Here is a 26,308-nt window from a genome sequence, read left to right as displayed (position 1 = left end):
TCTAGCTCTTTCATTTTCATTTAGTTAAGCATAGTCCTGAGCAGGCTTACTCAAACATTTAAGTTAAAGGTAATGCTGGACCACATTACTGTATTTCTGACCAATACCCGACATTCTAGACTACCTACTTAGTAGTGATGAATTGTGTTGAGCCAGAGATCAGTAGCAACTACTTTGAGATATCTTGTTATAATTAAGTCATTTTAAAAAATAGTCATTTCTGTCAGTCATTTCTATCCTTTAGAGTAGAAGTATTCCTACCAAAGAGCTTCCAAGCCCTTATCTTATGTTACTGTTACTGAATAATTAAAGCCTTAATACCCACTGTCTTGATGGGGATTCCAGCTTACCGCATTACAAGGTTAGACTTTATTCTGTTACCCATAATGACAGTACATTGAAAAATGCTTTTTTTTGCCATCTTTGTTAATGCCAATAAGAAAAACCTTTCCTTAATCACTAAAGTAGTAGTTATTTGGATCCATGAGCTCTTCCTGGCAAATGCAAATATCTTTAGTTATAAATGCATATTGAGGCTTTTAATAGAAGGGAAGAGAAAAAGTAAATTCTTACCAATTCTATGTACTAATTAACAGCTGTTCATTTTTTTTTAATGTACCATTAGAGAGTAGCAAGGCTTTAATATCACCTCTTTTTAAAGTAGGTAAACATTTAAATTAGGTAATTTAGGTAAACTGTTATCCACAGTTTTCAAGTGAGTTTAAGGGATGTGGCCCAGGTTGCACATAGAGACTTGGTATATGAGAAGTAGACCTGATAACCCAAATGTGGTATTGTGATTTCCTTGAACAGCGTTCTTGTGGCTACATATTCAGAGTTTACATTTTGGTTGTTGAGCCATTTTCTTTTAAAAGCATAGTTCCAACATGATTAGGGGTGAGGGAGTGTTTAGATAAATAAATTTCTAGTGTGGGTTTTGATGTCAAGGAGGCAGAACCTGTGGACATAATGGGTGGAGCTTTGACCAAGTAAAAATCTCATTTTGCTTGTGCCGGGGTCTGTTGCTTTTGGAGGAGAAGCAGGAGGAGCAGTAGCAGAACAGTTTCCCTGCTGCTCGGCATGTAGGTTTGTTTAAAGGGCCGATCTAGAATAAGTAGATTATTGGCTAGGTAGAGTTAAACTCATGTCTGAGAGTTGGAGAAGCATGGCTACTATTAAACAAGAAGCCATGCTTCAGTCTGACTTTGATGTCTGCCTTGCTTATGCTGTAGGCTAATTTACTGTTAATTTCCATCTTGTCAGTTTCCGCCTTTTCCTCTAACTGTAACAAGTCTATTTTGCCTTTTGTGATGGATTTTACAAAGAAAGACTTTTGCTCAGTGTTTGTCATCATAAATTCTCATTGCTGCTGCTGCCCTCAAAAGGATTGTGTAAATGAGGTGGGTAAGAATTTCTGATATATACAAAAGGTATATTGTAGCCATTTGGTAATATATGTAGCAATATTAAATTGTTTACTTTAGAATGTTTTTTATAATACTTGAGTTTTTGTGGTTAACTTTGACTACATTTTGTGTGAGGAGAAAGGAGGCTTTCCTCAATTCTAGGTTAGGAAAAATTTTACTTTTATGGAAGTGTAAATAAGTGTTACCCTAACACATTTGAAACCTGAGCTTTTAAGAAGCAAGTGCGGAGAGTTTTAAGAGCTAGGATATTGAACCAGAGATTACTATATTATGACTCACTTTTATTTTTCCAACAGATTAGTTGACAAACCATAAGTTATATAGAATTAAAAGAAAAACAAAGTCTATAAAATACATGTATGTCTTTTTCATTTTTCTTAGTTCAAATCAACATTTTATAAACTTTTATATCAATTCTTAATATGACTTTGGAGGAAGCCACAATTGTTTTCTTTTCTTTTCTTTTTTTTTTTTTTTGGTACTCTATAATTGCATAAAAGTGGCCTTTGTTTTTGTTTTAAGAGAACACATAGTTTTGTATAAACTCTGAAGTAAATGGATATACATTAGATGCTTAAGAAGTACTTTTGTTTAATGCAGGGAAACATGCTACTCTCCCATGTCAAAAAAACATAACATAGCACTATTTGCCTAAAGAGAGATCCTATGAATTATGAAAGTAAGCAAGAATATTTCTAGAGCCAGCGGGTTGCTGGCTGTAGAAGAATGGAGTAAGAGGGTATGTCTCTAACCACATTTTTCTTTTTTTTTTTTTTTTTAAAGATTTATTTATTTATTTATTTGACAGAGATAGAGACAGCCAGCGAGAGAGGGAACACAAGCAGGGGGAGTGGGAGAGGAAGAAGCAGGCTCATAGTAGAGGAGCCTGATGTGGGGCTCGATCCCGTAACGCCGGGATCACGCCCTGAGCCGAAGGCAGACGCTTAACCGCTGTGCCACCCAGGCGCCCCCTAACCACATTTTTCTTATGTATAAAGTATTAGCCCAATTTATCTACCTTAGTACTCTTTTCTTCTGTTTTGTGTTTTTAAATCCCATTCAGAATAAGTGAGCAAAACTTTGCCTTTATTGGTCAGAACTAGACAAGAATAGTACTTAGTGGGGTCAAATTAGGAAGTAAAGGAAAGAGGTGACATTAGGAGGATTTTAAAGGCTCTAAGTTGATCATCTTTGTTGAAGTATATGAACTGAAAGGGAAAAAGATGAAGACAAAATTTTATATTATCAAAATATTTTCTCATCATTACTTTGTTCTATGTGGTGCTTAAAATCATGTTTTAGAGTAATCTAGATTATTTTTTAATTTAAAAAATCATCAGTTACCAAAAATATTTTTAAATATATTGAGTTCTTTCATTTCTTAAGAATAAAAAGCCCGTAAGTATGATGAATGTATCAAAACCTGTACTTGTTTATTTTAAGCAGCTTTCTATTATATGTCCTGGATGACTTTTCTGTAGGTTTCATGCTCATTTTTACATTTTGGGGGCATTATCAGTATACATTCCCCATATATTCTTACTTCTCAAATGATTCGGAATACTTCTGCTAGATATTTTGATAATCCTGGCTTCTTGATGGTAGCTGAGTGGTAGCTGAGATTTATTCTACCTTTTTCATTATGTAAGTGGGTAACAGTAAGCCTCATTAATCTTTTAATACCAGCTTCTGGTAAGGTATATCTCAGTTTTATTGGCTCCCTTGGCACCTGCAGTACATTTTTTAAGTTGGTAGTGGCATCAGAATGTTACATAGCATTGATATGGAATATTCTGTATTTGAATCTTGAATAGGTTGAGAAACCAGCTTAACCTAGTGGATGATTCAAGGTGTTCTATGGTTCACAGTTGCTGGTTTTGCTATTATGACATTATATAGCTCATTTGTTAAGCTAGTATTTCTATTTATAAGTAGGAATTCCTATTTGTAGAGTAGTGAATGTAAATGTGTTTGCATGGGTAGGATTAACAAGAGTATTAACTTATTTTTAAGGGTAACCAAGGATTGAAAGTGGGTTCACTATAGATCTTGGTGATTATTTTTCAAGAGAATTCTTCGCTTCCTTTTAGCCCTACGCTTTATTATCTTTGGTGATTGCCTCTGAATTCAAAAGTGGCCTTAGGTCAGCAAACTTCATTCAAAGAGCTTTCAATCTAGATAATACATCTGTTTCTAGCTGCCATGAATATAGGTTGGTAAGTTGTACAGATATTATCCCCATTTGCTAGACAAGGAATCTGAAATCATCTTTCCAAGATGCCTGTGCTAAATTGGGACAGAAGAGTCTTTGAATATAATCAATGCATGTGTGTTTTATTAATATGTAGTTTTACTGCCAGAAGGCCAAACTACATTCCCCTAAAATATGTTTATAGAAGAAGCATTTCTCCTAATTATATTCTATATTCTCTTTAGCCATTTCCCTGTAATAATTTGAATTGTCTTTACATGCAAAGGCCAAATATGTATTAGTGACCAATTTTACCAAAGAACATTCGTTTAGATAATTTCTGCCAATAGTGAATGTTCTGCAAACTTAGCGTAAAGTATTTTAGATTGCTCTTCACATTATGTTTATAAATAACATCTTTCTAAAATTTGCTTTTACACAGTTTTATATGTTTGTTGTAGAACGTTAAAAACATAGAACAAAATCTCCAGTGTTTCCACTACCAGAGAACTTTTAGAGTACATCATCCATTTTTTTTCCTTAAAACAGTTCCTATTTTCTAAAGCCTTAGTCTGAAATACCATACCAGCTTGCTCAATTAAAGCAGCTTTTTGCTTCAGCAGCATTATTTTCTTGTTCTCATTAGAATTATATGAAGACAAAGACCAGTTGGGAAAACTTAGCTGGATTTGAAAAATAAGAAGATTGAGGAAAATTGTGACCTTTCAGTCAGTACTTAGAAACTAACCTTTTAAATGCATGCATTTAACTTTAGGGTCAGCCCTACTTGACAGTTCCTTGGTGTAAAAAGTTAGCCCTAGAGGTAGAGGTGGAATCCTCCAAATCAGGAGGTTTGAATAGTGCAATTGAGTAATTGATGAGAATTATCCCATCACAACTCCAATATTTAAGAACTTTTTAGTGCTAACTATTTTATGCATTTCATTTCAATCTGTAAGAGGTTACATGCATTTCTGTGATTTATCAAATTATTATCACTAATACTGTTTTAATCTATCTTGTCACTGAGACTATAGATGATTAAACTTTATAGACTATATTCTAACTATTCTAGTCCCTCTTCCTTATTTCCCGTTCCCTGTGTTTTATGTGTTTAGAGACTTAAAGTGCCATTTGGACAGTATATTAATGCAGCTTCATCAATCCATATGGTTACTTAGACAAGGTGGGAAGAGAAAATGAAATGTTTTTCTCCACATCACCTTTCAGGAGTATTTTGTTACATCTTACGTATATTTTCCACACATAGCTGAAATTTTTGTTTGCAAAAAATTTACACGCTATGAAGATTCTAAAATACTACTAGTATACTATATAGTATTGCATGTAATAGTGATATTGAGTTTTCTTCTGAAATTAATCAGAAATCTTGTCTATGGGTCTGATATATCACTTTTCATTTTATGTTTCATATGTATAAGACAATTGGTTCTTCTGTTATCATGCCAAACCAATCCAAATCCTTAACTCTATACTTCTTGAGTTTGTTAAAAGAGTACTATGATAATAGAATACCTGCCAAACTAAGCATGTGAATTCATGCCCATTCATGGATTCACTGTTCCAAATAGTTAAATACGTGCTGATTAATGTGTTAGGGAACAAGGCTGCACAAAAGATCTAACCTTTTAGAACATTTGGCCTTTCTCTTTAGCCAGTAACTTTCTTTACCTGAAACACAGCAGAAGATATTGACAACAGTCTAAATTTTTCCTTACCTACATGTGGAGGCCATGGAAGTAAGTGACTGTTTCTTGTTGTTTTCTTGTGGGAGATAAATTGCCACTACCCAGCTCTGACCCTGCAGTGGACCAGCTCCTGCAGGCAAATAAGAAAAAAGCCAGGATGGTGAGAAGCCAATCTAATAGAACCTTAAGAGGTAATTTAAAATCAAAGTTCAAAGAACCTGCCTTTATTAATGTGTTTCTGTTGCTATTTTTATATTTCTCAGGGAGTGAAGCCAGCCAGTTTTGACAAAGTAGCAATTCCTGAAGTGAAGGAAATTATTGAAGGATGCATACGGCAAAACAAAGATGAAAGGTAAGCTGCCACTTTTGGCTTAGGTTTGCTTAAAAAACTAAAATGTAATGATATGCTCTGAATACAATACTCAATCTAAAGTGTATTTAATAGTTTACTTGTGATTAATTTCTCTATTTATGTCATGTAATATCTTTAAAGGTAGAGTCCTGGGGGTGCCAGGCTGGCTCAGTCAGTACAGCATGCTACTCTTGATCTCGCGGTGGTGAATTCAAGCCTCACGTTGGGCGTAGAGATTACTTAAAAAATAAAATAAAAATTTTTAAAAATCTGTGTAAAAAAAAAAAAAGTAGAGTTCTGTCCATTTGAGATAGTATTGAGATTTGATAGAGTGAAATGTTGTAAAAATGTGGTATGGTAGAGTTTAAGTGAACCAGAACCACCTTAAACACAGCTGCTACATTCAGTGAGAACTGCTTATAAAACAAACTACTTATAAAGCATCAGCATGATTTATAAAACTCAGTAGGGTTTAATCTCTCTCAGACCAACAGATCTGTTCCTTAGTTCTTTACCTGTTGAATTCTAAAAGGTGAAATAAAACCTTGGCTCTTTAAAATCAGCTCAAGTACACATCTTGATTTGCTGTCATTGTGCCAGAATTGGAAGAGCAAAACATCAGAATTCCTTTCAGTAAAGAGACAGCTTTGCCCAAAGCTTAGGAGGAGATTTGGCTTAGTCATTTGTACTAACAGGACTTTTCTCAGAGGAGTGGCAAGTATCTGATCTGTCATATAGCTGATTCATCACCCGTTAGGCATGGCAAAGATCCAGTGTCTGTTTTTGAAAAATAATCTACCCTCACCATCCCCCCTCACCCTCCAAAAAAGAAAAATAGACCAGCCAGTATAAATATAAATTGTAAATTGAGCATAATCTACCTCCTGAAGAATGTGAGCCATCAGGTATATCAACCAAATTAAAGAATTCATTATCTTCACTTCTCCAGTCTCATACTCTTTTCATAACTTTGTTATTTGGAAGAGCTTAACATCATGATCTTTAAGACTGTTCAGTAGAAATTTAGTTTGGGTTTCTAATTTTATATACAGTGTTTGGAAAGGAGAGTCCTTCATCTCTCTAAGAACCTTTTTTTACTGTAAACAAAGGAGTATTTGTTTCCAGTCTTAGAACATATTACTCTGTTTCTTTTCTGGATGTTATGGTTTACTAGATTACTGGTATTTCGAAACCATTTATCTGAAGAAGATTATTCCACAGTCAGACTTCTTGGCTGGTACACAAATTGTTGAACAAGGAATTGAGAGAATTTATTGTGGTAAAGTTGTAGTAGAAGGTAAAGAACTAGAAATCAAAAAACTTATTTTCAAATTTTGATTCAACCATTTGAGGCTTACAACTATGAGCAAGATTTTCACCCTCTCTAAGCCTCTGTTTCCTAATAATCAGGAAATAATATCTCATTGGATGTTGGTCAAGGATCAGATGGGATTATAATTAAGAGGAGTATCTGTTAACTATAAATTCTACATAAGTTATGTGGTATTTTGAAGCTATGACATTCTGTGTATTAATTGCCATTGTTAGTACATTGTTAACTAATACGAGATTAGATGACTTAGATTGAAAGGTATTGCTTTCAGCTCTTATTTATAAATGATGTTGTATAACTTGAGAGTAAAACTATAATCACTATTCACATGGAGCAATGTAATGAGTTATAAAATCTCCTTCATTTATTTTTTTTACAATCTTTCTTTATTATTCCAAGCATAATAATAATCAGCCACACTTGAAAATTGTTTTAAATCTAATGTCATTTCGTTTTGTTTTTGTTTCATTTCCCTCTCTTTGGAAGATATTCTATCAAAGACCTTTTGAACCATGCCTTCTTCCAGGAGGAAACAGGGGTACGGGTAGAATTAGCCGAAGAAGATGATGGAGAAAAGATAGCCATTAAATTATGGCTACGTATTGAAGATATTAAGAAATTAAAGGGAAAATACAAAGACAATGAAGCTATTGAATTTTCCTTTGACTTGGAAAGAGATGTGCCAGAAGATGTTGCTCAAGAAATGGTAAATTAACGTGGATGGAAGTAGAGGGTATTATTCTAAGTGACATAGTCAGAGGACAAATATATGATTTCACTCTTTTGTGGAATTTAAGAAACAAAACTGATGAACATAGGGGAAGGGAAGAAAAAGTAAGATGGAAACAGAGGAAGATAAACCATAAGAGACTCTTAACTGTAGAAAACAAATAGGGTTGCTGGAGGGGAGGTGGACGTGGGTGGAGGGATGGGGTAACTGGGTGATGGGCATTAAGGAGGGCATTTGATGGAATGAGCAGTGGGTGTTATATACAGCTGATGAACCTCTAAATTCTACCTCTGAAACATGCTAATTCAGTTGAATTTAAATAAAAAATAAAAGAAATGGTAAATTAGCTCTGATCCACCATTTAAAAATTGATGTAGATTTATAAACATTTATATTGTTGAGCAAAATGTTTATGAAGCAGTGTGGATGGCAGATCTCATTGATGGAAAATTGTGTTGATTAATGGCCCTAAAAGTTTTGTTTTTTTTTTTTTTAAGATTTTATTTATTCGACAGAGATAGAGACAGCCAGAGAGAGAGGGGAACACAAGCAGGGGGAGTGGGAGAGGAAGAAGCAGGCTCATAGCGGAGGAGCCTGATGTGGGGCTCGATCCCACAACGCCAGGATCACGCCCTGAGCCGAAGGCAGACGCTTAACCGCTGTGCCACCCAGGCGCCCCCTAAAAGTTATTTTTAATTGAGAAAAAGATATATAGATGTAGATATATAAGGATGGATAGATGGATGGCTGGGTAGATCTAGAATGCATCCTGAAGTAATGTGAAAGTCTATGAGGTTGAATGACTCCTAATTTATACAAACCTATTGAGTTAGAATGACAAGTTATATTTTCTAAAAATTGATACATTTGATTAGTCATTTGGATAAACTCTGTAAATATATAATGAATTGTTTTTGCTTTGAGGGAGTTTTCAAGATCAATTATTAGTAGGCAGCCTTTGATAAATCACTTTTTGTACTATGTCCAAAAAGTAACTTTTCAGAAAGGAAAGACTTCACCAATTTTAGGCTTGCCATAGTGCCTTAAATAGCCAGTTAATATGCAGAGATACTCATAGAAGATCTCTACTAGAATTTATAAGAACTATTCAATACAAGTTGCCTCAGAAGGGGTCAGGTATGAAAGAGATACTTAATTGTTAGTTTTTTAGATTCTTGAGAGAATTGTGTGTGTGTGTGTGTGTGTGTGTGTGTGTGTGTAACTTTCATGTATTGATCACAGTTGTTTTATCTGGTTACGTTGTTGCCTAGGGAAAAGAAGTAAAAACAACACAGGTTAATATTAATAGTTACATGGGAGCAGGAAATAGAGTGACTAGAATAAAAGGAGCCTTATTGTTTTGTTGTTGTAAGAAGTAAAGATACACCTACCTTGAGTTTCTACAAAGATGATGGCACCCATCCCCTGAGTATCTACAAAAATGGTTGAGAAATGCGTAATGCAGACAAGTAATTTCACAGTTTAAGACCAGTCATTGGAGAGGTCTTTCTCTTCCCCCTTCTTCCTACTTTTTTCCCCAAAGGTGCCTTTTTTATTTTATATATAATTGGGTTGTTTCCTTTTGATATCGTACTGCTTCCTAATGCACTCTTTTATCCTGTAGGTAGAGTCTGGATATGTCTGTGAAGGTGATCACAAGACCATGGCAAAAGCCATCAAAGATAGAGTGTCATTAATTAAGAGAAAACGAGAACAGCGACAGTTGGTGCGGGAGGAGCAAGAAAAAAGAAAGCAGGAAGAGAGCAGTCTCAAACAGCAGGTAGAACAACAATCAAGTACTTCCCAGGCAGGAGTCAAACAGATGCCATCCGCCAGCACTGGCATGCCTACTGCTTCTACCACTTCAGCTTCAGTTTCTACGCAAGTAGAACCTGAAGAACCTGAGGCAGACCAACATCAACAACTACAGTACCAACAAACTAGTATATCTGTGTTGTGTAAGTATTCGGGGAAGTGCACAAGTATGCTAAGGATATCCCTAATTGACTTCATCTTGTTTATCATTTTGCACTGGCCTCTTGGTTTGAATCGTGAATCCACCATATAATAAGAAATTTGAAATGATCACTGTCTACTTTTTGTTTGTATTCTAACATCCATAACTAATAGACTAGAAGGACAGAATAGTAAGGAAATGTGATTAGGATATAAAATAATTTTACAGGTTCCAACGTCTTATAAGTTCCAATTTGTGTAGATTTTTACTTTTCACAATTCCTTAAAATAAAATGTAATTATGAAACTAATATTATACTGTGTGTTAACTAACTGGAATTTAAATAACTTTTTTAAAAACTTAAAATGTATAAAAATAAATAAAATGAAATGTAACTAATAATGAAAAATGAATAAGTTTATCTTAGCTATTTGTAATTGAACCCATTAGTCTGGTTCAGCTTTTTTAGTAGACTAGGAACTAATGAGGTTGTTAGTTTTTTTATTGAACTACCTGCTTCATACAAAGAATGCAGTGGTCTCCAAAGTTAAGACTTACGGCTTACAGCATTCCATTTTATTTCCCTTATTCTTTAGGTAATAAGATTCTATGATAGCCATGAAGTTTTTTTTTAAAGACATTAAACTTTTTTTTCCATTTGGATCCTTCAAGTTTTTAAGCATAGAAATCTACTTAGTTAAAAACTAGTATTCATTTTTTATTTAGGTCAGGTCTTTGCAAAGAAAAAACTATTTAACCCTAAAGTCATGGGTTTGTAATGGGAAAATATAAACCTCCTTTTTGTGATCTGTCTCTGTTTTTTGACAATTTATTTCTCCTTCAGCTGATGGGACGGTTGACAGTGGTCAAGGATCTTCTGTCTTCACAGAATCTCGAGTGAGCAGCCAACAGACAGTTTCATATGGGTCCCAGCATGAACAGGCACATTCTACTGGCACACTCCCAGGGCATACAGCTTCTGTTGTCCAAGCACAATCTCAGCCCCATGGGGTCTATCCACCCTCAAGTGTGGTAAGTAACTACAAAAGAGAGTGTAAGCCTATCATGAGAGCCAATAGATATATGTTAAATTCACATTCTTTCTGCTATCCAAGTAATAGCGTGGGTCTGAAATAGAAAGTGTAAATGGTATATTTCTGAAGGAAATAGGTTTATTATAGAGTACAATTAGAGTGGTTCTGGCAGGCTAGGACATAAAACATTAATGTGTGAGAATTAGCTGAAATTCGTATGTGAGGAAACTATGTACGAGAGTTAGACTAATCTGGATTTGATTAAGATAATGCTCTCTTTAGCACTTTAGAGTTGAAACTATTCAAAGAAGCATAAGTTGCACATAGAGATGATTTGGGGGTGGGCACAAGGAAGTTTTCAAAAGCTTACTTACTAAAAGAATTACAGAGCATTTTTGTAAGATTTCTTACTGTATAAAACACAGGTAAGACGTTCAAACCATTGTAGAATGCTGCATGTGAGTACTTCAGAGTGAAGGAATCCTTTATTTCTATGACCATTTAATTTAGCGCTTGTGTTTAGTTAACCATCAGTTGCTATGCGTGTTCCTGCCTTAAAGTCTGTGTTGGACACAAATTCCTTCCCCAGTATACGTTCATTTGCTTTGTCTCTTTATTTGGTATTGTTTTACTACAAATTTATTTTCAGAATCAACTTATGGAGATTATTTCTTGAAATATTTTATGCCATTTATACACACACTATACACACACACACACACACACACACACACACACACACAGAGCCGCATGTTTTACATCAGCCACTCTTGCTTCTCATATAGAAAATGTTAAAATAGATCATCTGGTAATAGCCCATTTCTTTTTTTTGACCCTCCGTGAAGTCTTCAGAAGTAAATAAAGTACATCATCTGCCTCAGGAAAGAACTGGAGAACAACTGGTCACTGTATAGCACTTGTTTAGTGAGATCTTTAGGCAGATTTTTTTCTCTTTCTCAGAAAGCTTTTAAATCTGAATGTTATGGAACTTCTGCTCTGCATCAAATGAAAGTCTTTCTCGCTTAAGAAAATACTTCTGCTTGCTCTGTTCTTTTATCCTACAGCTTGAAATAAAAGATGTTTGTATATTTCAGAGTCCATTCATCAGTCCTGCATTGGCTAGGTCTCAAGATGAATGGCCACAGTAACACAAACTACTAATACATTGTTTAATCTACTTTTCTGACCTTTAAAATAATTAGGTAGGGTAGAAGAACTTATAAAGACTGTGTAGATGTATTTCTTTGTTCTGACATTGTTTGTCAGCATTTCATGTCCATTTCTACTATTGTTCGAATTCTTGGCTTCCCTCATCACAGGGTAATGAACATTAGGTGTGTCTGTTTTAGAAAAGGAAACAGAATGATCATTTATGAAGATATTAAATATTTGAGCCACAAACAGAGCTGTATTTATTGATGCTTTAAAAGACTGTTAATGACGGCCTTGCCTTTTAATGACAATATTCTGTGGAGGTAGCATATGAAAAGTTATCAAATATTGAAGATTTTTTAAATCTTATAATTCCGTTTCTTTCTTATTCCAGAAAGAACTTATTGTGACTTACAATAATATATCAATGTGGAGTTTTAAAAAAATTAGAGTAAAAAAGAAACAAGGGTGGAGAAAAATAGAACCAGGAATGAACTAAGTATAATAAGTATGATGATACTTTCATACTTGCTACTGGTAGGCCACAAATTTGGCTCAGTGCATTCTATGCAGCCAGTTTTGGAAAAGAAAATATAATTAGTGACACAGTTCACAATACCTAAAGGAAAATAAGAGTTTGCTCAGGACAACCTTACAGTATTAGGTATACTGCTTTGTAGCTATATTAAAATTTTTATGTTAAGGCGCCTCAGACTTTATAAACCTAAGTTGAATCTCTGATATGCCGGAAAATTGTTAAAATTACTCTTTAGAGATTCACATTTAAAATATTTTTCCATTGACTAGTAAGACTACAAAATGTGTCTTTATCTATCGCGAATTACTTCTAGAAAGCTAATGCTTTTCCTACCAGAAAATGACTTTCTACCCTTTACAGATAAAGATAGGAAGTGGAATAAATAAAATACTCTGAGCCAACAACTTTTTTTAGTCTGATGCCTTCTAAAATAGAATTGAAAAACCTTTTCTGAGGTTTCCAGAGTTCCTGCAAAGTTATCCAGTCTTAAAGTCTACACCTTATAATGTACATTAAACTAATAGGGTTCATTCTTGTTTAATTTTAATAAGTTTACAGAAAACTGCAAGCCAATGTTCATTGTTTTCCCTGTTTTACTACCTCAGTCAGTCGGCCATTCTTATTCATACATTCATAACAATTGATGTTATTTCAGAATATTTAGAAAGAGAATTGATCATTATCATGGTTGTTGATAACCTGTACTTGACCAACAGTAACAGGTTATAGAGAGAATAGTTGTGATCTGCCAGTTGTGCTTTGTGGAATTATACCTCTCCTCAGAAAAATTGGATTTGTGGGATTGGGGGAGGATGGAACACTTCTTTATGTCAGCTCTGCCCTATTTTCATTGTACATTTGGTTATTTTGTTTTCAGAATACTGTGTTTTTCATGTGTGTGTTTGTTTTCTGTTTAGCCTCGTCGTGGCCGTAGCATGTCGGTTTGTGTTCCCCATCTTTCTGCTGTTCCCTCTCTGTCCCGCATCTCTCCCAGTGCTCCTTCCACCCCACCACCAGTGCTGTCTGCACCTCTTTGTCCTTCCCTCCTTCGGATTGCCCCTGAGGAAACTTTTGCCGAAAAGCTTTCTAAAGCATTGGAGAGTGTCCTGCCTATGCACTCTGCCTCTCAGCGCAAGCACCGACGCTCCAGCCTGCCTTCCCTCTTTGTCAGTACTGTATGTAACCATAAACTTCCTGACAAATGAAAATTTATTGCCAATGAATACATCCAGGCATCAAGAATTGTAATAAAAATTAAATAAACAAAAGAACTACACTTAGTAATACGTTATGCTTTTAGGATACCTGTTCTTGGTATAGGAAACTTTTTTGTTACAAGGCTTTAAGGGGGATAAAGAAAAAGCAAGGAGGTAATGAGAGAGAATGCTAATAATGCCCTGGGCACATATGAATATGTACACAATAAAATTTAGCTTTTATTATAGTCTCCTATCCCCAACTGACCTGTACAGATCCTTGCATGAATACGTAAAGAATACGTATTCATTTTAAATTCATTAGCTTAATCAAAAGCAAATTTTCTCTTTATCAGAAATTAACCCAAATATGTTTTCTCTTCACTTTATTCTAAAGAGAAATTCATGAAGCTGGATGAGTCCATTTTTTCCCCATAGTGAAGAGTAATTAAAGAGTGAAAGTTGGTTTTTTATTTGTTGGCTATTTAAAATGATGCGTTGGCAAACTAAAAGGCCACGTGTTCCCTTGTGGAAATTTTTCTCTTAGATTGAATAAGGTGGGATCTTGACCCTAATGAATACATTAGATACACATGTAGTACATAAGATTTTCTTTGGCCCCATTTATATCTATAAAAGATCTGTCTTTTAAAGTTTTGTTACACACTGTGGGACCTTGCTGCTGCTTTTCCAGTTAGCGAATATAGTTAATATTCTGATTTAGCAATACCAAAATCTTCAGATTTTTACTTAGGAGAATGATTAACTATATAGTATTTTATGGCTTTGGGATTCTCCTTGAATAAACAGTAAAATGGGACATTCTGGTTTGAAATAGAGGCCCTCTTTCAGCTGTTGTGAAGAAGTAACAGTTAAGCTTTTTTACTAATTTGATAGGGACCATCCCTACTAAAAGAATGAAACCAATATCTACTCTTGTTAAAAAGAGTCCATGAAAGTGAATTATTATGGTGTACATTGTTTGCATTTGGCAAGGTGTAGGATTCTAAATTTAGAGTCTGATGTCTAGAACTGCCTCTGTAAATAAAAAGTGATGTTAAGTCAGTGTTTTTTATATTATCCCTTTCACTTGATTTTAACACCGAATTATTCAGCCCTTAACTAGGATCAGAAAAGTGGACATTCAGTGATTTGGCATCTGTAACATGTTTCGTGTAGTAAAATTGACTGCATCTAGTTTGGCATAGACAGGAAAAGGACATTACTGTCAGTAGTCAGTAGTGTTTTTTTGTTGTCCACCAAAAATACCTCTTTTGATTTCTGGTTAGAAGGCATACTATTAGTTGATAAGAAAATAACACTGGAGCCTCTAACACAGCACAGGATAATAAGAAGATAGAATATAGGAAAACTTTGTATTGCAGTTTGAATTAAAGTATCTTACATTTTTAAAATGTTGGGCTTATATTGTCATATTGTCTTCCCTTAACTCTTATTATTTTAACTCTTTTCCACTGATGTAATTTATATTAAGTCTTAAGAGTGAGCACATTTATTGGGGGTAAAAACAGAATAAACACTTAGAAAGTTCTTCCATTTCCTTTGAGAGAGGATATTGTGGAAAAGCAGCTCTTATCTAACGCAAAGAGTCCCACAGAATAACTTTATTGACCCTGGATGTATTTAATGGATTTTTACTATGCACATAATTTCCAAAAGCATTGTTATTTCTTTATTAATTATAAATCTGGTGTAACCATTTCATAGGGTTACACAAAGCTATCCAGTTTTGCATGTCTACTGTGATTTCACATATGAATGTATGAATTACTTGTCTTATTCATGTTGATACAGCCTCAGTCCATGGCGCATCCGTGTGGGGGGACCCCAACATACCCAGAATCACAGATATTTTTCCCAACTATTCATGAACGTCCAGTTTCTTTTTCACCACCTCCCACCTGTCCACCGAAGGTGGCCATTTCCCAGCGGCGTAAGAGCACCTCCTTCTTGGAAGCCCAAACTCACCACTTCCAACCCCTGCTGAGGACTGTTGGCCAAAATCTTCTTCCACGTGGTGGCAGCCCAACTAACTGGACACCAGAGGCCGTAGTTATGTTGGGCACTACAGCCAGTAGAATAACTGGAGAGCCATGTGAGATACAGGTCCATCCTATGTTTGAACCAACTCAAGTTCACGGTGACTATAGAACTGGACTAGTACTTCCAGAAGAAGCTCACTATTTTATTCCTCAGGAAGCAGTGTATCTAGCTTACCAGGCCCAGGTGACAGAACAGTATGAGGGAATTCCATACAACTCACCAGTACTGTCAAGTCCAATGAAACAGATACCTGAACAGAAGCCAGTACAAGGGGGCCCTGCCTCAAGTTCTGTCTTTGAATTTCCATCTGGACAGGCTTTCCTGGTAGGACACCTTCAGAATTTAAGATTAGATTCTGGATTGAGTCCAGGATCTCCCCTCTCTAGTATTTCTGCACCTATCAGTACAGATGCTACACGTTTGAAATTTCACCCTGTCTTTGTTCCTCATTCTGCGCCCGCTGTGTTAACTCCTAACAATGAGAGCAGAAGCAATTGTGTATTTGAGTTTCATGTTCACACTCCAAGCTCCTCTTCAGGAGAAGGAGGAGGAGTTTTACCTCAGCGTGTTTACCGAAATCGACAGGTTGCATTGGACTTGAATCAGGAAGAACCACCTCCTCAATCAGTTGGATTACATGGCCGCCTACAGCCTGTGACTGAAGAACAGCGTAATTACCATGCCCCAGAATTGACCGTTTCTGTGGTAGAGCCTATCGGACAGAACTGGCCAATAGGAAGCCCAGAATATTCCAGTGATTCCTCACAAATTACTTCTTCAGATCCCAGTGATTTTCAATCACCTCCCCCTACAGGGGGAGCAGCTGCACCTTTTGGCTCTGACGTCTCGTTACCCTTTATCCGTCTGCCTCAGACAGTGTTCCAAGAATCCCCACTTTTCTTCTGTTTCCCCCAAGGAACCACATCTCAGCAGGTTTTATCTGCCTCATTTTCTTCAGGAGGATCTGCACTCCATCCACAGGTTATAGGAAAACTTCCACAATTCTTTTAAACTACCCTACTGTGCATCAACATTTACGTTTTCTATCCCTCCTTTCCATTTATAAGGATTATTTTTAATTTTGAGTTTCTCCTTTTGGGGGGGGGATTATAAACTACTTGTATATAAGAACAAAATATGAGAGAGAAGCTGCCTCATTTACCTATAATACGTACAAACCCTTGAAAAAGAGAACAAAAAAACTAGAATTTTAGTCACTTGTCAAAATCAGTTCTATCTGTACATAAAATAATTTCAACTTGTAGTGAAAATGTAAATGGCTGTAATTTACATTGATTATTTATAAATGCTAATGTGAAGTATTTCTTTCTCCCTAGAAACAAACATTACGAGTTTTTTAAAAAAATAGAAAGGATGACCTTTTTTTTTTTCTGTAAAACGGAAAGAATAGAAAATAGGGAAATTTTTTTAAGAGTATTAAGAATACACAAAATTTCCATTAGTGTGGAAGAATCTTAAAAGACAGAGAAAGGAAACATCTCAAGAATTTAGGAACAAATGAAAACGCCTTTTAAAATGGCATCATTTGAACAAGTCACTGTATATTATACGTCCAAATAAAATGTTAATCCATAAAATTGACTGATTCTAATTTTTAGCAACAAAGTTATAATCTAGTGTGGGTGGTGAGTTTTTGTTTTTGTTTCAAGAAAAAGATATCTCAGTCCTTGGTTCTTTCCTCAACAGATTAAATTTTGTTACTTATATATATGGGCGTATGTACTCTGTTGCGAATAAAGACAAAGTAATGGACATAATAGAATTCAACAAGTGGAGTCAGTATTAACTATTTCGTATATTCCATATATTTTATCAACTGTATTAGTCTTATAAAATCTATATAGGAGACTTTCCAAGTATGTATTCAAGGCATCATTTGGATCTTCTGAATTTTCCACTCTTACAAAGTATTGTATTCTTGATAACTTTCTTCCCATGTTCTTCCCTCATAAGAGGCATAAACAACCCCAAAAGTGTACATAAAGCATCAGTTATGTAGAATAGTTCTAAGAAGAAAAAAAGATCCCAGAAACTTGAAAATTATGGTGCATGGGCATGGAGTGTACTCACATTAATGCACTAGCTGTTAGCCTGTACTATAAACCCTAATGTACTGCCAGCCATTCTTCTTTAAACATTCCAAAGTAAAATGTCAGGTGGCTAATTTACAGACCTCCTGCAGGAAGAATGCGTACTTGGTAGTGGGTACGATGCAGTAGAATGGGATCTCAAATCCAAGTAAGCTTCAGAGAAACCCCTCTAAACTGAAATGGAACACCAAAGGTGGGCCTTTTCATTTCTTAACTTATTGTATAAAATCCTGTGTTCATTTCTCACTTTCTCACTTATCTTGACTTAGACGACTTCTAGGTCAGGGTTTCTCAGATTCACTACTGATGTTGTAGGTTGGATAATTCTTTGTTGTGGGTCATGGTTCTGTGCGTTGTAGGGTGTTTAGCAGCATCCTTGGCTTCTAATCACTAGATGGCTGTAGCAGTCACCTCCCTCAGTTGTGATAACCAAATGATCCCTGGGAGGGCAAAATCACTTGTAGTTTTGACAACTGTTACTCTAGATTAGTGATGATAACAGGTTTTACATTTTTGGTAAAAGTCACCATGGCACTACAAGAAGTAGCAAAAGGAACCAAATTAGCACTATCAAATACCTTTTTGTCTTTAATTATTCAGATATGGAGTTTTTTCACATCGGTAGTCATGCTACTATTTTCCTGATTACTGTATTTTCAGTAAGAATTTTATTATGAATTTTAGTGTTTTGGCCAGCTAAAATTATAGCCGGAGCACAGCAGTAGTAGGTTAAGTTTTAACCATCAGTGGTTTCTGCGTGGGATCAGGATATGCTCTGTGATATAATCCTTCTCTAACCTTTTCTTACAAAAGATGCCCCAACGGTCTCTCCCATACATACTTAATCAAGCTAATGTTTTGTTTTGCTCAAGCAAACTCTCAGGAGTTTAAATATTTATTGCAAAAGCCTGACCTCTCTATATACTTCTTTAGGGCTTCGCTAATTTGTTGTATTCACTTCTTTCCTTTAGGCACAGGGGCAAAGCCAGGGTCAACCATCCTCAAGTAGCTTAACAGGAGTTCCATCTTCCCTACCCATACAACATCCTCAGCAGGTGAGAACAACTGATTGCTACATTTTATGGATTAACAGTAGCCAAAACACTATTTAACATCTTTTCATGAATTAGATTCCTGATGTAAATAAAGGCTTGCTATGTTTTTTAAAGAAAAATCAAGGGGCATACATTTCTTGTGTTCAGTAACATTTTAGAAAATCTTTTGTTTAATGTGTTTTTAAACTATCTACTAAATTAGACATAGCATTGAGATTCAAAAGAATCATTGTTAACTGATCCATCATTCATCTGCCTTCTGAAGTAGATGATTCTACACATAATTTAACAATACAAAGAATATCAATTTCGTTCTTATATTTGTGAATCATAAAAGGAGCATTTTGCCATTGCTTTCATTGTATTTGACTCTAATAATGCTAAACTCCTATTTAATTATTTCTAATCTGTGGAATGGGGTATCAGATTTTATGATAAGAGAAATGGAATAGCTTCTTCAGTAACTTTTTAAACATTTTTTAAACTTTTGATTTGGGGAATATAATTCCCCAGGGTTCAAGGAGCTCAAAAAATTAGTACAGTGCTGTTGTATTCAACAGCAAAACTACTCATTCTGAAATTAAACATGTAGTTAATTACTGATATTAGTTATTAGTAATCATTTGCATGGGAATAATGCTTTTTGGCACTATTAAATATTTTTTAACTGTTTCAAATAAAATTTATAGTCACTACATGTGTCATAAAAACTTCCTGATGAACTATTTCATTGATAGTTCCCTACAAAGTGTGTTTTGCAACCACCAGATCATAAATTGGTTTCTCTTTCTATTAATTTTTTAAACAAAGCTTCGAATTCTTATTACAAAATAGTCTTCTGGTCCAGCATGTGATCATGAAGTCATTTGATACCAGTTTAAGATTTGATGTTCCTTGTACAAGATGAGTTTGGTTATGTGTATATTTATTTGGTGACCAATGGCCCTGTCTTACAGAATTTGCTTTGTCTTGCTCTTGCTCTTTCTTTCAGATAAGTAGCAGAATCTGTATATAATTATAGTTAAATTTGAGTAGTCATATTTTTGCCAACCTTAACAAATTCTATTTTAATTGTATTAATAATCCCTAATAAGAGTACAAACTAAGAGGCTTCTGGATGGCTCAGTCAGTTAAGCGTCTGACTCTTGATCTCAGCTCAGGTCTTGATCTCCAGGGTTGTGAGTTCAAGCCCTGCATTGGACTCCGTGGTAGACATGAAGCCAACTTAAAAAAAAGAATACAAACTAAAAGTTACATAAAGATGTTTTAGGACAGAAGCACTGTCATTGATACCACTCTTTTGTTTATCTTTGGACTCAGGCCAACACTAATAAACGGAGCAAATTTAAGTGTGTGCTCTGTTTTTCCTTTTCCAAAGGAATTTCTTATATATCTTATATGTGAGCATATATGAAGATATTAGCAAATGAAGATATTAGTTCATTGGTAAGAAAAGTATGTGGAGGTGAAGGAGGGCAATTCCATAAATGTCAGGTTAAAAGAATTAGGTAGGTAGTTGACTCTTCTGGGAAAAAAATGTAAATATGGCTATTGCTATAATACAAAATTTATGTGTCAGTGATGCTTTTTTAAGATAGTAGTATTTTGTGAATTATTTTAAATAGAGGATGGTATTTACGTTGAGTAGAACCATTAAACTGAGCCCTCAGTTTACATAAGTTTATGGAGTCTAGAATACTTCACTTTTTCAGGATTGCATAGCCACTAAGTGGATAGAACTAAAAACTACAAGTCAGAATTCAACATTTCTAGAATAGTGAGGGTTTTTTCTATATTAAAGTTCTACAAGGACTTATGATTCTGCAAAGGTGCTCAAGAAGCTCCATTTGTTTGTTTCAGCTACTAGGGTATCATGTATTTTTTTTAAAACGTTGTAAACCCTTTGTACTATATGGGTGGAGTTTTTTGGGTTTTTTTAAGATTTATTTATTTATTAGAGAGAGAGCACAAGCAGGCAGAGGGACAGGCAGAGGGAGAGGGAGAAGCAGGTTCCCCGCTGAGTAGAGAGCCCAACTTGGGGCTCAATCCCAGGACCTGAGCCGAAGGCAGACACTTAACCAACTGGGCCACCCAGGTGCCCCAGGCATTTATTTTTAGAGGTGAGTTTCACTTTACATACTATCAGTTTCCAACCCCATCTTACAAAACCGTATCTCTAGTTTTATTAGAGTGAGGAAAGAAATGTACTTCAGCTAAAATTTACTTTATTTCATGGGTTTCTGGAATGTAACCAATAAGGGATTGCTTTTCTCATGTTTTTATCAAGAGTCTTTTCCAGTGCCATACTGTATCTTAATGAGGTACCAAAAATAGCTTCCTCCTACTAGAAAACTTAGTATTTCTTTGCCATATGCCATATAGGCCATAACCCCGCTTACTTAATAATTTCTTCCAAAGAACCATGTAGAGTCTTCAGGTATTTAACTTTCTGTTCAACTGAGGCTCATGAACATTTTTTTTTCATCAAGCACCTATAGTACATAGTCCACATAGGTTATTTGAACTGGTTTCATGAGGCAGGTTAATAAAAACATGATTCCAGGTTGCTGTGTGCAGCAATACCTGTTCAGCTGAAGTGCTGAACATTAGCCAGTGGGATTGTCAGAGACCAGTGTATTCTGCTGGCCTACCCAGAGGTGCCACTTCTCCCTAAATACTCTAAAGTAAAATTGGCATACATGCCTCTCACTCTTACTTTAAGCACAGAGTGATGGTATATGTCTATAAAACTGTTCTTTCTTGACAATTTACACACATACACACACTACTAATTAAACAAATTTTTTCCTAATTGAGTTCATGCTCCCAAGGACCATGTGCTAAATAGGCACTGAGGGTCTGTCAAGATGGAGGGATCAGATGTGACTACTTTCAAAGGAGCCTAAATAATCTAGTAAACATATCTGTTAACTCCTACAAAACAAATAAGCATAGTAGATAAGATAAGGCACTTTGCCTATATTTTTATTTAATTCTTATATGAACCCTGTAAGTACACTGTTATTATTTTCATTGTACAGATGGGAAGGCTGAGATAAGATCTGGAAAAGATGAGTAATTTATCCAAGCTTACACAGCTTATAAGAGGTAGAAACAATTTAAATCCAAGTTGCCTGACTCCACAACTCACCAGTTAACTACATCCCAGTTATGCCATAAAAGGAGAGAAATTACATCACTTTCAAGCAGGGAGGGGGGATATCAGGAAGGCTTAAGAAAGAGAGAACATTTAAACTGGACTCTGATTATAAGTTACACTCAGATGTAACAATAAAGAATATTCTAGACCAAAAGGAAAGGGAGGGGGGAGACAGTGTAAGCAAGGTAAGAAGCGTGAAGGTAGAAGAACTTGAGACAGAAACAAACCTTTAGTTCAGTTAAGCTAGAACATAAATAAGTGAATGTATAGGTTCATAGAAGAGCTGATTGAGTCCAAATCTTGCTGTAAGCATGGTGAGAGAGGTAATCATATGCCCATATATATATATATAAGGTGGGAATTTTTTCCTCAAATTTTCCCCTCTAAGGAATGGAATCAACATATATTTAAACCTTTATCATACTTCCATATTACAGGCTTTCACTGTCCTTTATTCTGAACAATAACCAAAAAAAAAAAAGTTAATGAAATAAAATAAAATGTGAAAACACATGTGCCTGTAAGGACCTTAAAATAGTATATATAATTGGAAATGTTTATAGACAGTATCTGACAGAATTGGTTTTACAATAAAAGCCAAGAAGTTAAACATAGATTTGGTCCTTATTCTTAAAAGAACAACTTGACTAATCCAGGTTCTGTATGTCATTGTAAACAACTTGTTTAAAGATCATTTTAAGGAGTTAATACAAAGATTACATGAATATAAACCTGTAAGACAAAAGCAAAAAAAATCCAACTGTCCTAATATGTTTTTTTAAGATTTATTTATTTTAGAGCACGGGCGGGGAGGGTCAGAGGGAGAGGGAGAGAGAGAATCTCAAGTAGACTCCCCACTGAGTGCAGAGCCTGCTGTGGGGCTCAATCCCATGACCCTGAGATTATGACCTGAGCTGAAATCAAGAGTCGGTCACTCAACTAACTGAGCCACCCAGGCACCCCAACAGCTGTCCTTATATTGTTCATGATGCTTGTCACCTACAGGGAAAGTATTATGCTATGCTCCAGAAAACTAGAGGCTTCGTCGTATAGCTCCATGAACATAAAGAGACTGGTTTATTATGTGGGAAGAATTTGAATGAGAGAGATGGAGCAATATTTCTAAGATAATATATTTATGTAATATGTCATCTTATTTAGGTGTGTAAATGAACGAGTTACATAATGGTAGTGTTGTGGTGTAAATTCCTTAAAGTTAAAATATATTCAGGTTAACCAAAAAGATTTTCTAGTTTCTTTCTCAGTGGAAATACGGAAAATTATTTTGTTTTCAGAGTTGCCTTATATTTGGATATACATGATATATCTTAGTTGCTGAAAATCAGTGTTACATAATTCAGTAGCCATTTGCTCCTGATTGAAGTTAAAATAAGAATACGTTGTAGAAACAATTAAGAATAAAACAAACATGACTACTGTCACCATCATGTTTCAGCATTTTGGGGGGGTGATTTTAATTGATAAAATAAGAACAAAGTAAATATCAGGAGAGCAAAAATATTATTTGCAGATTATCATCTAACAAAATCTAGGATGTTCATGAAGGTGGCCAGATTCATAATATATATAAAACAAATAACTAACCCCGGGGGTTGTGATGTACAGCAGTAGTGACTACAGTTGCTTTAGTAGTGTATATTTGAAAGTTACTAAGAGTAGATTTTAAACGTTCTCATTGCAAGAAAAAAATTGTAACTGTGTGGTGATGGATGTTAACTAGGTTTATTTTGGTGATCATTTCACAGTATATGCACATATTGAATCATTATATGTCAGTTAAATTTGTGTTTATATATATACCCACACATATAAACAAATAGCTTGTCTTTTTATCAGCAGTAGCCAGTTAGTTGTATAGACCAGTTGTAAAAGGCTGCTGGTTGTAGCATTATTTTAAGTAGCAAGAAAAAAAAGATCAACCAAAATGTTCATTATTAGGATATCGGTGCCAGTGAAAAAATGGGGAGCGAGGGTTGGAGGAGAGTGGATCTATTTGGATATGTTATCTAAAGGTCTTTGTAAATGACCTACTATTAGGGCAAGAGGGGTGATAGGTGAAGAACCAGTGGTGGCTCAAATTTTGAAACATTCAAAGACTACCAGAGGAAAAAGAGAAATAAATGTAAAGGGGAATTGATGAATTTGGGTTTATGCATGTCTTAATTACTAATATTGTCATTTACAGATACAGAAGACCTTAGGCAAATGTATTTCCTTAGACCCATGCTGTTAATGACTTGAAATAAAACTGAATAATTCTATTTTATTTTCAACAGCAGGGAGTACAGCAGACAGCCCCTCCTCAACAGACAGTGCAGTATTCACTTCCACAGACATCGGCCTCCAGTGAGGCCCCTACTACACAACCAGTCAGTCAGTCTCAAGCTCCACAGGTCTTGCCTCAAGTAACAGCTGGAAAACAGGTAAACTCTTAATTTCTAAATAGAAGCTAAAAAAGAATCTCCATATAACTTTTCTCATGGTTAGGTTTCTATCCTCTCTGATGGTGAAGTACTGAAGTTGGTTATTTTCACCAAAGAAATGAACTGACAGTTGTTCCTTTTGTGCATGTCCATTGGTTAATATAAATAGGTACAAACAGCATTCACAATCCAAAAATGTTTAACTTTTAGGGTTATTAGTCTAAAGTCCGTTTGACAGGTGTTTGAACTGGTGGGTTAAATAACAGTGCTTTGGTAACTGAACCTGGATATTTTCTAGAATTACATCAGCTATATCTAACATTCTAGGTTTACAACTGTACTGTATTTTTCATGTAGATTTATGCATTGTTTCCTCCTCCATTGCCTACTGACAGTAAGTCATAAAAACCCCTTATATGGAATGGTGTTTGCTCTAAGTTGTCCTTCTAATCACTTGGAAAGGGCCCTTTGGAAGGTATATTCTATTGAATGACCTTTTTTTTTTTTTTTTAACATTGGGACTTATCCGTGTATTTTGGCAGTGTATTGTTTCTGTCGTATTTCATCGCATCTGAGATACTGTAACTGTAAAACGCACCATTATTTTATGTAGCCAGGTACTGACACACCATTAATTTTAAGATATATTGAGTTTCACAAATGTTAAAATGACCAGGCGTTAGAGAGGGGTGATTGCATCCCAGAATCAGTGAAATACGGTACTTATATACCTACTTTCATAGGCCAGTGTTAGACTTCAAAACTGTAGAAGCAACACGGATTGGAATCTAATTCCAGGGAGAAGGAGTTCATTTGAATTCCAGTAACTACTGTAACAGCAGTCATAGATTTATTGACAACAAACATGCCAAAGGCTTAGGTTATGTGAAATATATCTAAATAAAGCTGTAAAAAACAAAACAAAAAAAACTTTGCCTGTGGAAGGGTCCTCTTTTTATTGTTAAATGATGAAGCATGAGGAAAATTTTCTACAGCAGAAGATTTGAAACAGCCAGTCTATCAGCCTCTTTGTTTCCTGTTCTTTCCCTATTCTCGTGTGGCACATTAACTTACACTAATGTATGCAGGGGTTTGGGGGGTTTTTTCCTTCTTTTTGGCTAATACATAAATCTTGCTTTTGGCAGCCTTGCTTTTTTTTTTTTTTTTTTTTTTTTTAAAAAGTCTGTCTGTTTTGTTTTTCTTTACCTTCCCAGCTTCCAGTTTCCCAGCCAGTACCAACTATCCAAGGCGAACCTCAGATCCCAGTTGCGACACAACCCTCAGTTGTTCCAGTCCACTCTGGTGCTCATTTCCTCCCTATGGGACAGCCACTCTCTACTTCCTTACTCCCTCAGTACCCTGTCTCTCAGATTCCCATATCAACTCCTCATGTGTCTGCGGCTCAGACAGGTTTCTCATCCCTTCCCATTACTATGGCAGCTGGCGTTAATCAGCCTCTGCTCACCTTGGCTTCATCTGCTACAGCACCTGGGATCCCAGGGGGACCAACTGTGGTTCCTAGTCAGCTTCCAACCCTTCTGCAGCCTGTGACTCAGCTGCCAAGTCAGGTTCACCCACAACTTCTGCAACCAGCAGTTCAGTCCATGGGAATACCAGCTAACCTTGGACAAGCTGCTGAGGTTCCACTTCCCTCTGGAGATGTTCTGTACCAGGTATTGTGTTGGTTAGCAAAAAGGAGGGCACCAGAGGGTTTGGTTCTAATAGTAGACCATCAAGAACTTGAAAACCTAATAGTTGAATATCAGAATAACTAACAATAACAAGGTGTAGCTGATCTCAACTAAAGAAGCTAATGTAGTAAAACTCAGAGAAAAGATAGGGTAATGATGTCTGA

The 26,308-nt window shown here is 35.6% G+C and overlaps 1 protein-coding gene across 14 annotated transcripts in view; it reads left to right on the top strand.

Annotated features, from left to right (window-relative positions):
- WNK1 (WNK lysine deficient protein kinase 1) overlaps nucleotides 1-26,308 on the top strand; it is a 151,751-nt gene that overhangs the window by 99,138 nt on the left and 26,305 nt on the right. For 7 of the 14 annotated variants that reach the window (XM_087855523.1, XM_087855519.1, XM_087855525.1 and 4 more), the window contains exons 5-11: nucleotides 5,591-5,679; nucleotides 7,499-7,718; nucleotides 9,367-9,700; nucleotides 10,544-10,731; nucleotides 18,766-18,849; nucleotides 24,307-24,453; nucleotides 25,668-26,126. In XM_087855523.1, coding sequence (XP_087711649.1) covers nucleotides 5,591-5,679; nucleotides 7,499-7,718; nucleotides 9,367-9,700; nucleotides 10,544-10,731; nucleotides 18,766-18,849; nucleotides 24,307-24,453; nucleotides 25,668-26,126 — 1,521 coding nt within the window. Of the gene's footprint in view, nucleotides 1-994; nucleotides 1,401-5,590; nucleotides 5,680-7,498; nucleotides 7,719-9,366; nucleotides 9,701-10,543; nucleotides 10,732-15,434; nucleotides 16,665-18,765; nucleotides 18,850-24,306; nucleotides 24,454-25,667; nucleotides 26,127-26,308 lie in introns of those variants that run through there. The other 7 variants (XM_087855527.1, XM_045774635.2, XM_087855526.1 and 4 more) reach the window with 4 other exon arrangements.

The sequence above is a fragment of the Ursus americanus genome, chromosome 25, assembly GCF_024610735.1.
Source record: "Ursus americanus isolate L20-20 chromosome 25, mUrsAme1.1.p, whole genome shotgun sequence".
Taxonomy (NCBI): Eukaryota; Metazoa; Chordata; class Mammalia; order Carnivora; family Ursidae; genus Ursus; species Ursus americanus.
Note: the sequence above shows the minus strand (reverse complement) of the source record. Positions and strands in the feature narration are given on the sequence as shown.